The sequence below is a fragment of the Amphiprion ocellaris genome, chromosome 9 (assembly GCF_022539595.1).
Source record: "Amphiprion ocellaris isolate individual 3 ecotype Okinawa chromosome 9, ASM2253959v1, whole genome shotgun sequence".
NCBI classification, from domain to species: Eukaryota; Metazoa; Chordata; class Actinopteri; family Pomacentridae; genus Amphiprion; species Amphiprion ocellaris.
In genome coordinates this window covers 5161304-5176312 of record NC_072774.1, presented here as the reverse complement: position 1 = coordinate 5176312, position 15009 = coordinate 5161304, and the positions used below count along the sequence as shown (strand labels likewise).

At 37.9% G+C, this 15009-nt stretch overlaps 1 protein-coding gene and 1 long non-coding RNA gene across 5 annotated transcripts in view; one reads left to right on the top strand and one right to left on the bottom strand.

The window, feature by feature from the left end:
- Window positions 1-15009, top strand: part of crot (carnitine O-octanoyltransferase) — a 77125-nt gene that overhangs the window by 50368 nt on the left and 11748 nt on the right. Inside the window, exons 2-8 of one of the 4 annotated variants that reach the window (XM_023290010.3) lie at window positions 67-270; window positions 963-1080; window positions 1165-1227; window positions 11356-11480; window positions 11571-11752; window positions 13716-13840; window positions 13955-14063. In XM_023290010.3, coding sequence (XP_023145778.2) covers window positions 259-270; window positions 963-1080; window positions 1165-1227; window positions 11356-11480; window positions 11571-11752; window positions 13716-13840; window positions 13955-14063 — 734 coding nt within the window. In that variant the 5' untranslated portion in view covers window positions 67-258. Of the gene's footprint in view, window positions 1-66; window positions 271-962; window positions 1081-1164; window positions 1228-2927; window positions 3352-6385; window positions 6544-11019; window positions 11144-11355; window positions 11481-11570; window positions 11753-13715; window positions 13841-13954; window positions 14064-15009 lie in introns of those variants that run through there. The other 3 variants (XM_023290008.3, XM_055013615.1, XM_023290009.3) reach the window with 3 other exon arrangements.
- On the bottom strand, window positions 1263-3798 carry LOC118471601 (uncharacterized). Its single transcript, XR_008602747.1, has 2 exons — window positions 3629-3798; window positions 1263-1619 (listed from the first exon to the last, which is right to left on the bottom strand). It is a non-coding gene; the product is annotated as an uncharacterized LOC118471601 (long non-coding RNA).

Below are 15009 nucleotides of genomic sequence, written 5' to 3'. Positions count from 1 at the left end.
TTTCTTTTTTCAAGAATCGAGAAAATCATCAACAGATTAATTTACAGTGAAGTTAATTGTTTACAGGATCTGCTGTGTCGTCGCCCCATATTGCGACAGCGGTGTGTCGCAGTTCGTGAATGCGGCAGCAGCCAATCAGCGCCTTCGTCCCCTCCCCTGCTGCTCTGATTGGCTCCGAATCCTGCCTTCATCAGCTGCAGTACTGCTAGAGCAGTTAGAAACGTTCCAGAGTGAACGGCACCATCAGCATCCACCAGCATGACTCTGCAGGTAACGAACATGCTTTTATTTTCTTTTTTTATTGCTTAGAATCTGCAGCTTTTGTCACCTGGAAGTGAAATAAATGAAAAACGTGTCGTGTTGCTGCTGCGTTCATGCCATCTACTGAAAGTGCTGTCATCGATCTTTGACTGTGTGTGATGGGAAGCTGAATAAATGTGTTTATCCTGGGACTCTGCAAGCCTCATGCTGCACCTGCACTTCATTTACTGCTTTTTAAAAGAGGAAAGGACCAGAAAACAGCATAATTAAGCAGTAAATAATGCAGGATTTGGTTTTAACTGAACTGAGAAAATGGAAAAAACTTCTTTTGTATCTTTGCAGCACTAAAATCACTTTTCACGATATAATGCATTTTTTATATAGATTTCAGTGGGTTTATAAGTGTCCTGAGTGCTGATTAAGTGTCCTGCAACGTCCCAGATCCTTTGTGGAGCAGATTATTCAAGTGGGCAGAATAAAAAGCCCATTGTTTAGGTCCAACTTGTGCACAAATCGGTTTCCCAGGCTTTGCCCCCCATGCCCAGAATACCAGATTTCCCATTCAGTGTGACTAATTAACATGCACAATGTCAGATTATGTAATTACTATACATTCCTGCTGCACCACAGAGAAGAAAAGCCTCCAATCTGCTGCTTTCTCTGAGCGAATATGATGCTTTAACTAATGTGTCGTCCTACAGGCAGATTTTGAGAAAGCGGCAGAAGATGTGAAGAAGGTGAAGACGAGGCCGACGGACGAGGAGCTGCTGGAGCTGTACAGCCTTTACAAGCAGGCGACTGTGGGAGACGTTAACACTGGTACGATTTCATGCACGTGAACAAGCACTTCCATGCAGATTTCACTCTACATTCACAACACTTTTATTCCTTCTGACTCTGCAGATGGATCAGCACTGACGGATCCGAAGGGAAAAGCAAAGTGGCACGCCTGGCAGGGCAGGAAAGGTAACAAGTTAGAAATGAAGTGGAAGATACCAGCATTCTCAACTGTGCTCAAGATTTATTCAATGTTCTAACATGTGGTGATTTACTCTCTGCAGTTTCAAAGTTCAAAGGTTCTTTATTGTCACTGATGTAACAACTAGAAGCACAGCATTTATAGCAGCACAATAAATAAGCTGTAACAGAATAAACAAATAGGCCTTCATAAGTAAAATGAACTAAATTAAGCGTTCAGAAAAAAAGAAAGAAATCTAAAATGCTAAAAGCAACAATAAATACTTTTTACAGAGCACATTGTGTCCATGAGCAGTCACAGTGACATGGAGGTGATCAAGTTCTGTCTTGCTTTTTATCCCTGGGGCTCATTCTTCTCTGCAATATCAAGTCCTGCACCTCTGTGGGAACAGAACAAGCAGAACAAGGAGAGAGAACTAAAAAAATGTGCAGCATGACACAAATAGAATGGCATAAATGATTAAAAATACTGACTGTAAAGTACAGTAAAATACTAAAATTTGGAGGAAAAAACCCTGGAATCAACATTTTCCCAAAAGTGTTACCAACATTGGAAAAATAAATTGTGACTCTGCATTCTAGAGATATTTTACTATATGTAGTTCCACACCCCTCTGTATAAACACAGTCTGCAGTTCAGCCAAAAAGTCACAGAATTCTTGATTTTTGTTTGCAGCTGAGTCACTCATTGATTCAAGGTTGCAGCAAGAAGCTCAGAATTTTTGTCATTTTACAGAATTTGGTTGCAGCAAAGTGTTTATTTTTGCTAAATTTTGAACAGAGACATGCATAATAATGTGATTTTTTTTTTCACAATTTTAAGCTTGGATTTGTTTGTTTTTTTTCCCAATGACAGTTCAAGGACAGTTTGAAAATTGATATCTTTGTAATAAAATTGAAATTCTACAATTCTACAGTTTCATTTAGTAGACGCTTTTACCCAAAGCAACGTACGTCTGAGAGTAGATACAACACAAGCAAGGATCTATTAGGAGAAAACAACCTGGATAAGAGCCATAAAACAAGTTCAGGCGTGATAATAGGACCTAGTAGAGCAAAGTGAACAACAAAGGTGTTTTGGGATTTCGGCAAGAAAATTTTACTGATATATATGTAATCAATTTAGATATTTTTAGGATTTCTTTGAAAGATTTTTACAATTTTTTTTGAAAATATTTACAAGAATTTTCTTGCCAAATTTGGAGAATTTTTTATTTTTTTAAAATAAAACTTTTAAGGGAATCTTTTAAGGAATTATTGGAATTTTCTTCCTGAAGGTTTTCCAAAATTTGGGGAATTTTTTTTACTGAATTTTTGGATTTTTTTTCAGACAAGGAAACAATATTTTTTTGGTGCCCGTAAATGAGGACAACAGGAGGGTTAAAGCACTAAAGGACACATGAAACGTGATCCTGAAGGCGGCTATTTTTAATCTTGTTGTGGCCCCTATGCCAAATTTTACAACAATCTGTCAAGTAAATATTAAGATGTTTCATGGAATAAATGAAAATTTTAATCCAATTTTGACTGTAAAAACGATTTATATTAAATTTCAATCCATCCAGCAGCTGTCAAGATGTTACAGTACAGACGGAAGTTGCATTTCAACCAAAATACTGCTTCAATTCTGCACAACTAAAGCAGCAAACATAGTTTTAAAATCATTTTTCTTCTTCTTTCTCCTCCAGGAATGTCCAAGGATGACTCCATGTCCGCCTACATTAAGCTTGCTACAGAAACCATCAGCAAATATGGGGTGTAAGACTCAAAATGAGCTGAAAATGCAGAATTAATGCAAAAAATGACTCCTGACTACAAGTTCAGTTACTAATATAAAGCTGCTGCTTTTATAACAAGCAGCATTCTGCTTCCAGAGGCCATAAATATACAGAATAATGTGATTTCTTTCCTCTGTATGTTTTTTTTACAGTTTGTTCAGATGAATTGATGCTCTTGAACAACTTCTATGCATTCTATAAGGTTAAAAATACTAACTTTTTATAGCTGATTTCATATAAACCACACTTCGATTTGTAGTTGGAATCAAAACAAGACAAACTAAATGCTGTCAAATGGGAACTTTTGCAAAATTAAACTTCTTTCTGCACCGTTTTTGTGTAACTTGTGCTTATTTGTTGACTTTTAATTGCGTTTGGTTGAGCTTTTGTTACGGGGGAGTTGGAGAACCCATGCGCAGGCACAGATATGGCAGACAGGTGGTGAATAGAAACAGGTTTTATTTTAACAAAACAGGAACTAAGCCAACACAAAAGGAGAAAACCAACCAGGAGAAAACTAAACCAAATCTAATACTAAAAGAAGCTACACTACTAGACCTACAAAAACCAAACAGGGGTAACTGAACCAGGCAACAAAATGAAGTACTTACAAAACCATGGGGGAAAATACAACAAACGGGGCAAGTTAGGCAGACAGGAAGCTGAAGACGGAGGGGACCGACAGTTATCCGGGAATGAAGGTGAAAAAAGTCCAGGTGGGGCTATAGATAGTGATGCTACGAGATGTGCCGAGGATTCGAAGCGTGTGGCGAGGAATGGAGGGGGCGTGTCCACGAAGCGCGTATCGAGGCTTGCTTCATTTAGGGGAGGAGCCAAAAATGATGACGTTCGAAGCCTCGCTAGCCGGTCGTACCACGTGACTGGTTCAGGAAGTGGTTTGCAGGTTTGACGTGCGATTCAAAATATAAAGGGCAGCGAAACGCAATGGATTCCCCGTTCACATTTGTTGGATTTTTACCTGCTGTATCTTTGCATTCAATTGGTTTGAGACTCTTTTTTTTATAGAACCAGCCAGAAAGAGAAGATTCTCCCTGTCTGGGAACACTTTGACCTGATTTCTCCTAATAAAGTAGGCACATAACAAGTGAAGTGTAATATATATAACCGTGACAACACCACACACCGCTTGTTCTAATTTCTCTTTTTTCTGGTATTTTAAAAGGTGAAGTGTCTGTTGTGTTCCAAGGAGCTAGAGAAATATTGTCCAAAAAAAGAAGCTGCCTGAATCCCAGCACTGTGGAAAAATTTATATTTTTGAATGAAAACAAATAAAATATTGTCCCTACTTTTGTTTTACAGGTTGTCACTGGTACCACATGCACAGTCACAAAACAACAAGTAGCAAAAGCACAATAAATTTTATTTATATAGCCCTTATTGCAATTAAAGTATCTAAGCACTTTACAGAAAGCCAGAACCTGACATCAATCAAGCAATCACAAATCTCTCCAATTTGTTTCCATTTCCCCCTCTGTCTCTGCTATCAGGAAAAGCAGACACTATGTTAAGTATATTACTTGTTTATTGGCATTATCATTTAAGCACAATTCAAAGCTTCACATAGCAAAGCTAGTGTGTCATTATAGGCACTCTGCCTGTTTTACTTTGATTTGTCCAGTTGATGGCGCAGTAGAGCAAATGAAGCACCATGAAGCTTCGAACCATGAGTGAACCAATTGGATGGAAAGCCTCAATGCTTCATGAAGCTTCATCTCGCCATCACTAGCTATGGCATGCTGGAGACTGAAGCAGGGCAGGTGAGAATCCGGAAGGAGAACTGAGTCCATGTGGGAGAAATCCAGGAGGAGGGGAAATAGAGTCCATGTGGAGATGCGAGTCTAGAGGTGGCAAGCTTGGTGGGGAACAGTATCTATGTTCCGATGGGGACTGAGAGAATGAGCAGGGTTTAAATAGTGAACAGGTGATATTGTGGACAGGTGAGCTGATTACTGTAATGTGAGTCACCTGCAGTAATCAGCTGAGTGTAGACAGGTGAGCAGGGAGAGCAAGACACAGGGACGAGAGACACAAGAGGGAAAGAGACGACAGACAGAGGGAGACAGAGGGACAGGTCAAAATAGAAAAACCAGGAGGAAGAAAGAAAGAGGGAGAAGGAACAGGGACAGGAGCAGGAGCAGAATCATGGCAGTATCCCCCCCCCACGTGCACCTCCTGGTGCACGACAAGGCCGAACAAGGAGCAGGTCACCAAAGAGGAGGGGGTCCAAGACAAAATCCAAGAAGAGCAGGGCGGGTGGAGGGGGTCTTGATGGAGGGACAGAAACAAAGTGTCCAGATCAATCTGGGGCAGCACTGAGGCTGCAAAAACAAAGTTCAAAACCAAAACAGACCAGAGGATGTTCAAAGACGGGTCAGAAAAACACAAATAATTCCAAGGCAGGAAGGCAGGACAGGCGAGGCCGTTCCGGAGGACGACCCAAGAGGTGCAGCTCTTCCAAGAGCTGGGGAGTAGGTCTATGGAGACAGAACCACTCTGTAGGCTGGCGGTGGAGGAGAGGGAACCACTCTGGAGGCCGGCGGCGGAGGAGAGGGAACCACTCTGGAGGCCGGCGGCGGAGGAGAGGGAACCACTCTGGAGGCCGGCGGCGGAGGAGAGGGAACCACTCTGGAGGCCGGCGGATGACACAGGGACCCTCGGGAGGCCCCTCTGGAGGCTCAGGAGCAGGGGTGGCCATTACAGACGGACACTGCAAACCCTGCTAATTTAGTTTAGTTTCCAGTTTGGATTTGACTTTATAGCCTCACTGAGCTCTTTGGTTTTAGTGAAGACAAGTAAATGAGTAGAGAACCCCCTGTTCTCAGTTTATAATGTATTCGAATGCTGTTGAACATGGTAGAAATTACAAGGGACATCTGAAATGGCATAAAAGCTGCATTGTGTCATAGAATACTAATTTTATACAGTATTTTTTGCTAAAAATGTAAAGAAACAATGTACAAATAGGTAAAATTCATCATTAACATCTCTAACACAGTCCTGTCTTTTTATATAATTTCCAGTCAGAAGAAACCTGTTGGTCAAATGAAAATCTCCCTGTTACTCAAAGTCATTTTAAGGTTAACCTGTCCTTACAATAATTGTTTGTCTTTGCTGCTGGATAAGTTGAACTGCGTCACTGACCTCTTGCTCTATGTACCTTCCTGCATATTTTACTTTAACAGTACCTATAAATCCATATATTAATGACTTTTTTGCACTTTGGGTCTTGTGGTTGTGGTACATGAATCCACCTGTCTGCAGCCTGAACTCACCATCAGAGCTTCATTTGTTTATTTGTGTATTTATTTATTTCAGCCAGAAAATGTAGGTCAACCGCCGGCGCATGCGCAGTGCGGCGGTCCGGTCGTCCCAGTTCAGTGGGATAAAGGTGAAGAGCTGCAGCGGACACAAACACACCGACCGAGCCGGTGAAACGAGCCAAACCCTCCGTGTTTCCCGCTGTCCGTGGATGCAGTGAGCCGCGGTTAACGTCTTCTCGGAAAAGGTGAGCTGACAGAGCTAACGGGGAAGTTTTAACGGTGAAGTTAAAGTTAGCTAACAGGCTACATGTCAAAGTGTTGTTGTTGGTTGAGACGTTAGCGGAAGCTAATGCTACTAACGGTTCACCGAAAACTGCTTTTAATTAGCAATAAACTGCTCTGCTGCAGCAGACCGAAGCACTTTAACAGTGTTTATCTCAGTTAAATTCGTAAATAAGTCGTTTTTAGGAACGTTTATCAAGCTTTGTTGACGTTAAACGAGCTAATTATAGATATAAATACATAGAAGCTGCATTGATCCTGAGCCAAAATCTGATGGCAGTCTGCAGCCTTCCTTATTTAACCTGCTCTGTGTTCTGCATGAACCGATCCAGTGCTTTTTACCAACTAACTGCTTAAAAGAGATAATTTCACTCATAAAATGCACATCTTCATCTGCCATAAAGTCACTATAACTCCCACATTATAACTGGAAAGTTATTAATGCATCAGAATTACTTGATTTCATACATGAAGGTGAGATTTTAAAGATCTCAACACATAGGATGAATGCAAAAGAGACTGTTTCTTTATTTTATATGTAAAACCCATCCATAAAATCATTCTAAACAAGAATATTTAACAGACCAAACAGATGCAGCCTTGTTCCCTGTAATCTAAACTTGCAAATAACAGTTGTTTTTATTGCTGGTTAATTTGTTGATTATTTTCTGGGTTAATAGATTAATTCTTTGATTTGTAAAATGTCAGAAAATGGTGAAAACTGTCAGTTATTTATTCTCAAACCCCAGGCTGACGTCCTTAAATGTCCAAATATATTCTAATTACGATCACCGAAGAGTAAAGAAATCAGAAAATATTCACATTTATTATGCTGGGCTGAGAAAAGCTAGCCTTTTTTCCTTTAAAAGCTACTCAAACCAATTATTCAGTCATCAGAATTGTTGGCAGTTCACTTACCAGCTGACAACTGATCAGTTAATCGTTGCAGCTCTGGTATATTCTGAAATGTCAGGTCTGATCACATTTCTTTGGCCAAAATTATTAAGTTAAATTCATTAAGACAGACCCTTGTTCTTACAAAGACATAAAGTTCTGTGCCTTTGCTTGTTTAGACTGATTCAGATAAAAGCAGCTGTGGGCGTGTAGAAGCAAGAGTCTGTTATTCTTGCAATTCCTCAGTTATGCCAGCTACAGTCACAGCCAAGAACCAACATCTAACACTGAACATAAGGCACGTCTGGCACTAAAGCTTTTCATAGAAGTACTAAAAAGTACTGAAGAGCTGCTCCACCAAAGTATTTTAATATGTATTATGCAAAACATGCTGTCGAGAATATGCAAAGTGTGAAGATGTACAAGAATAATAATATAATGTAGAAAAAGAAAAACAGTGTGCAAAATTGAAAAACAACTTGCATATATTCAAAAACTGCTTATATATATAAAATCTCAAAATAATATTAAATTAAAAAATGTCTATAAATGATTAATGTGCCAATGTGTTAGTTACTTATCTATAAAATGTCAGAAAGTGTTTTACTGTCATTGATTAAGAAAGAAACAAGGAAATGTTCACATTTAAGAAGCTGCAATCAGAGAATTTAGACTTTTTGAAATATATTACTCAAATTATACAGAAGAAAATAGTCAGAGTGGGAAGATGTAGATAACTTTATAATGTAAAAAATGTAAGATGTGCAAAATGACTTGCAAATATTCAATGTGCAAAAAAACAACTTGTATATCTAAAACCTCAATATAGCATTATATAGAAAAATATCTATTGATTCATTTGTCGATGCTTTTCTTGATTAATTGATTATTTATTTGTTCTATAAAATGTCAGAAAGTGGTTTACTGTCATAGAGGAGAAAAAAAAACAAGGAAATATTCACATTTAAGAAGCTGCAATCAGAGAATTTATACTTTTAAAATAAATTACCCAAAACATACAAAAGAAAATACTCAGAGTGCGAAGATGTAGAAAAATCTATGATGTAAAAAATGTGCAGTGTGCAAAAAAACTACTTGCATATCTAAAATCTCAAGTTCTTAGAAAAAGTTAACAAAAATATTTATGATATGCACTTTGCAAAATAATCAGTAGAGAGCATGCAGAGTGCAAAGATGTAGAAAAATCTATAATTAAAAACTGCACAGTGTGCAAAATGACATATAAATTCATTGTGCAAAAATGCACTTACATATTTAAAACGTCAGTATAACTTTAAACAGAAAAACATCTATATTGATAAATTTGTTGATGCTTTTCTTAATTATTCATTAGTTTTTTGGTCTGTAAAATATCAAAGTGGTTCACTGCCATAGAGGAAGAAAGAAACAAGGAAATATTCACACTTACAAAGCTGCAGTCAGAGAAATAAATTACTCAAAATAAACAGAAGAAAATACTCAGAGTGCGAAGATGTAGACAAATCTGTCATGTCAAAAATGTACAGTGCACATTATGACTTGCACATATTCAGTGTGCAAAAAACTGCTTGCATGTGTAGCATCTCAAGATCTTAGAGCAAATTAATAAAAATATGTGTAATACATACTTTGCAAAATAAACTGTAGAGAATGTGCAGAGCTGCAATCAGAGAATTTAGACTTTTCAAATAAATTACTCAACATATACAGCAGAAAATACTCAGAGTGCGAAGGTGTAGAAAAATCTATAATGTAAATAATGTGTAGTGTGCACAAAAACAACTTGAATGTCTAAAATCTCAAGACCTTAGAGCAAGTTAACAAAAATATTTGTGACATGTACTTTGCAAAATAATCAGTAGAGAATATGCAGAGTGCAAAGATGTAGAAAAATCTAGAATTAAAAACTGCACAGTGTGCAAAATGATTTGCAAATTTTGAGTGTGCAAAAAACAACTTGCATATCTAAAACCTCAATATAGCATTAAATAGAAAAGTATCTATCTATTGACTGATGGTTTTCCTGATTAATTGATTAGTTGTTTGGTCTATAACATCTCAGAAAATGACTTGCAAGTTCTGAGTGTGCAAAGCAAACTTCGCATATCTGAAACCTCAATATAACATTAAATAGAAAAATATGTCTATATCAGCATATGGGCTGCAACTACCATTTATTCTCACTATCAATTTGTGTGGCGATTCTTTTCTTGATTAATCAGTTAATCAATTCTTGACTCAAACGTTTAACCTTTGCAGCTTTAGGTTATAGTCAGTAACTAAATTGTGTGTTCCTGCCATTTTCCTCTTTACTTTCTTTTACCTAAAGTGCACACAGAGTTTTAAGAGGAGCTGTACAGATCAAAATGTTCCTGCAAAGGGAAACAATAACTTGCAGGGAAATAGAATCTGGGTGAAGGTCAAGAATGAACTTGAATAAATTTAGAACAAACACAAAGTTCATTTGTAGCAGTTGACAATGTTTTTATTGCATCACAAGTTAATATGTGAAAGTTTCTGTTTTTCTGAGCATCTTTAAAGACTTTGCTCATGTTGGTTTAACATTTGACATTTTATATTCCTCATCTGTTGGGGAAAATGTTGTGATCAGCACTAAAGGTGCTGTGATAATTTATTTAGATGTTTTTTTCCTTGGAAATATCCAGAATTATTGGTTAATTATTGGTTAATTATTTAAAAAAGTTGGTAAATGATTTGGTAGTTGATTAATTGTTGCAGCTCTACTGTGCAGGTATTGGACAGCAAAGGTCTGCTACAATAATATGATTATTGTTGAATTTTGAGCTACAAATAACTGGTTTTAATTTCTGATTGAACTGTCGATGCCCTCAAAATGCTCAGAAATGGTTCTAAATGAGGACGTTATTTTGTCAAACCAGGAACCCTAAACCAAAAAGTATCACAGTGACGTAAAATTTGAGAAGCTGTCACATCTGAGTTACTAAAATAGTGAATCCTTCTTGAAGAATTTAGTTCAAAATGTATTAACCAATCATATAGTTGTCACCGTTAAAATTTAAGATCTGTGAAAATCCCATCCGCTGTAAGATGCACGCGTAAGTCTTTTTTCTATACATTAATGTACATTTTATATTTTTTGGATATTCATGACTATGGGCAATTTCAAAACAACTTCACAAAATATATATTTATACACATGTTTAAATGTGCATATGTAAGAATTATATGTAAAGTATGTGCTTTCTAAATGTAGAAAATTAGTTTGAGTCTTTATGAGCATGATGGTAAAGCAAAACTTTGAATATTACACAACCTATACAGAGATGGAATATATAAATATAATATACAAAAATATCCACAAGACTGGCTGCTTTTGATGTGTGCTTTGAATTGTCTGTTTACGAAAGGCAAACTGTGAAGCGTCTGATTTGTTTTATAAAGATATAAATTGCAAGCACAATTTAAGATGCTGCAAAAAAGTTGATGTCATATGAGTGATACAAAGCAAGAAAAGCTTCTTAGTAGTTGGTTTCTTATCAGTGTAATATTTATTTGTTTTACAGGAAGAAAAGATGGCGAACCATTTGTCAGGGTCTCTGGCGGAGCGCACCTTCCAGTACCAAAGCAGTCTTCCACCGCTGCCTGTCCCATCCCTAGAGAGCAGCCTCTCTAAATACCTGGAAGCAGGTAGGGAGTCATTCTGCTTCAAACCTTTGTATAAAATACTCATAATTCTGTGTGATATTTTATAGTTTGGGCATGTTCAGCTTTGTTGTGCAATGTAGAAAATAGTAAAAATGAAGCAACACCCCTTCAGTGACTAGGTGTATTCAAATGTTTGACTTATTTTGGACAGTTATGCAAGATGATTAACATATTTTGTTCTCATTGTGCTCCAGTTCGTCCCTTTGCATCTGAGAAAGAGTTTAAAGCCACTGCAGACATTGTGAGGAAATTCCAAGAGGGTGTCGGCAAAGAGCTGCACCAGAAGCTGCTGCAGAGAGCCAAGACAAAGAGGAACTGGGTGTGTGGCCAAGCCTTGTTTTGGTCTTCAGCATGTCCTCTTCATCCATTTATTTAGTTTTACTCAGCTTACTGTTTTTCTGCTCTCCAGCTGGAAGAATGGTGGTTGGACGCGGCGTATCTGGAGTCTCGCTTGCCGTCTCAGCTGAATGTGAACTTTGCCGGCCCGGCGCCCTACCTGGAGCACTGCTGGCCGCCTGCAGAGGGAACTCAACTGCAGAGAGCCAGTGTTAACACATGGCACACACTGCAGTACTGGAACCTGATCCGCACGTAAGAAAGGCTCACACACATCTCTAAAGCTGGGTTTCAGGTTACTCTGCTGTTTACATGATGGCACATACAGTCGAGAGCAGAAGTTTACATACACCTGTAAAGACCATCATGGCAGGCTCGAGTTTCCAATGACTCACATGAAACACATGCGTCTTTGTCACAAAATACAATCATGCATTTTGGTTCTTTCATAGATTTATTGCAGGTCTTATGTTACAAAATCTGTTGGGTCAAAAATATACATACAGCAGTTCTAATATCCGGTTAAAAATCTTTTGGTCTTTTTCACCTCAACTAGGAGCTTCTGGTTTCTGTCCACAAGCCTCTAGTTTATCTTTAACTCCTCTGGACAGAATTGTTCCAGTTCAACTAAATTTGTTGTCTTTCTGACTCAGACTTGTTTCTTCATCAGTCCACAGGTTCTTGATGGGATTTAATTCAGGACTTTGTGGAGACCAGTCTAAAACATTCACTCCACCCTGATTTAGCCATTTCTGTACAATTTGTTTCTTGTTGAAACATCCAACTGTGTCCAAGATCAACCTTCTGCTGATGGTTTTAGGTGTTCATGAAGCATGTGGAGGAAATCCTCCTCCTTCATTATTCAGTTCACTTTGTTTAAAGCTCCAGTTCCACAGAGCATGATACTGCCACCACCATGCTTGGTGGTAGGTTTGGTGTTCTTAGGGTTAAAGGTCTCACCTTCAGTTTTTGTTCCATCTGACCACAGAACTTTCCTCCAGAAGGCCTTTTCTTTGTCCATGTAATCAGCAGCAAACTTGAGTGGAGCTTTAAGGTTCTGCTTCTAGAGGAAGAACTTCCTTCTTCATGGAGCCTCTCAGCTCATGTTGATGTAAAACCCTGTGAACACTGACAGCTGTGTTCCAGCAGCTTCTCATTCATTCAGACCTGCTTTTTGCTGATTCTTGGTTGACTCTTGACCATCCTGACCAGTCGTCTTTCAGCAGCAGATGATAGGTTGTGTTTTCTTCTTGATTGTGGCAGTAACACAACTGGACCATGAACTTTGTACATACAAACATTGGTTTGCACAGAGGATTTTGGGAAGCATCTTTGAAATGTCTTCAAGTGACTTTCCTGACTTGTTCACATCAATAATTTGCTTTTTCAGATCTGGACTCTGCTTCTTAGACTTTTCCACTGTAGTGTTTGTGTCTGAATCTAATGAGGGAATCAAATAGGTTCTATTTAAATTGGCTCAGAGGAGTCAGCAGCTGTAATCAAACATAATCACTCACAAGAAGTTAAGAGGCCATGCCACATAGGAGCTTTGATTAACACAACTTTCTACATCACCAAAACAGATAATTGAAATTGCTGTATGTATATTTTTGACCCAAGAGATTTTGTCCTGTTTCCAAAAGATCTATAATAAATCTATGATAGAACCAAAACGCATGATTGTTTGTTTGACAAAGACTCATGCATTTCAGTGATTCTGTTATAGAAAATTAGAGATAGAGGAGTCACTAGAAACTCACTGCCATGATATGCATGAGTTTTAAAAGTGTGTGTAAACTTTTGCTCACAACTGTATTCACTACTGTTGATAGGTTTGGGGTCACTTAGAAATGTCCTTATTTATGGAAGAAGAGCATTTTTCTCAATGAAGATAACATTAAATGCATAATAAATCCAGTGTAGACATTGTTAATGTGATAAATGACTATTCTAGCTGGAAACAGCTGATTTTTAATAGAATATCTCCATAGAGGTACAGAGGAACATTTCCAGCAACCATCACTCCTGTGTTCTAATGCTACATTGTGTTAGCTAATGGTGTTGAAAGGCTCATCGATGATTAGAAAACCTTTGTTCAGTTAAGTTAGCACATGAATAAAAGTGTGAGTTTTCATGGAGAACATGAATTGTCTGGGTGACTCCAAACTTTTGAACGGTAGCGTATATGTAATGTATTTTTTTTCTTTGCGTCTTTTAGGGAGCGGATGGCTCCCCAGAAAGCTGGAAAAACTGTGCTGGACATGGACCAGTTCAGAATGCTCTTCTGCACCTGCAAAGTGCCCGGAGTGAAGAAGGACACCATCCGTAACTACTTCAAGACAGGTGGAATTAAACTCTGCTCTTATCTTTACCCTTCAGATACACCTGCAGTACTTTGACCCACAGTATCAGCCTTCATGTCGCGTTGTGTAACGTGCATTTTGTGCTTTGACACAGAGAGCGAGGGTCCGTGCCCCTCCCATGTGGTAGTGATGTGTCGGGGACGCCTGTTTACATTTGATGCCCTTTGTGATGGAGAAATTATCACTCCTCCAGAAATTCTCAGGTAAATCAGTGCACATAAATACAGAAATGACTTGAGAATAAAACCCAAATGTGGCCATGATCCAGCATCCGGTAACACTGCTAATTGATTTTTTTTTATAAAACACAAAAAATTATATGTCTTCCTGCTGAGTTTGAGATTTAGCATCGCACTAAGTAGCTCAAAGAGGGTGCTGCACTTGATGTATGTTTGCAAAGCTCTCCTTTGAATAAAACCTGGCTGAGACAGAGAGAGAAGATGGAGGAAATATTTTAATCCTCTGATCCCCAGTTTCTGTATATTTTTTTGCACATATTTCCTCACTGTGGGCTCATTTTTCACTGCAATATAAAGTTCTGCACCTCTGTCGAAACAGAACAACCATGAAGAAGGAGAGAGAACTCACAAATATCTTCTGCGCAGTATAACAGAAAACAACAGAAAACCAAAAATTGTAACAAAAGAAAAAGCAAAAGTTGAATTGCTTTGAATATTTATTTTACAAAAATAGAAACACACTCAAGCTCATGGAGAGAATGCCAAGAATGTGCAAAGCAGTAATCAAAGCAAAAGGTGCCAATTTTTAAGAATCTAAAATATAAAACATGTTTTGATTTATTTCACATTTTTTTGTTTACTCCATAATTCAATATGTGTTCATTCATAGTTGTGATGCCTTCAGTGAGAATCTACAATGTAAACAGTCATGAAAATAAAGAAAAACCATTAAATGAGAAGGTGTGTCCAAACTTTTTATTGGTAAAAAATGGTAATTTGTGAAGCTCTTTTTTTAATAAAATCTAATTGAGAAGAGGGAGGAAATATTTTAGTCTTGTGATCCCCAAGCAGTTTTTGTACATTTTTTTTTGTACAATTTTTCTCACCGTGGCTCATTTTTTGCTCCAATATAAAATCATGCATCTGTGTGGAAACAGAACAACCTTTCTAACACAGTTAAAAGCCAAAA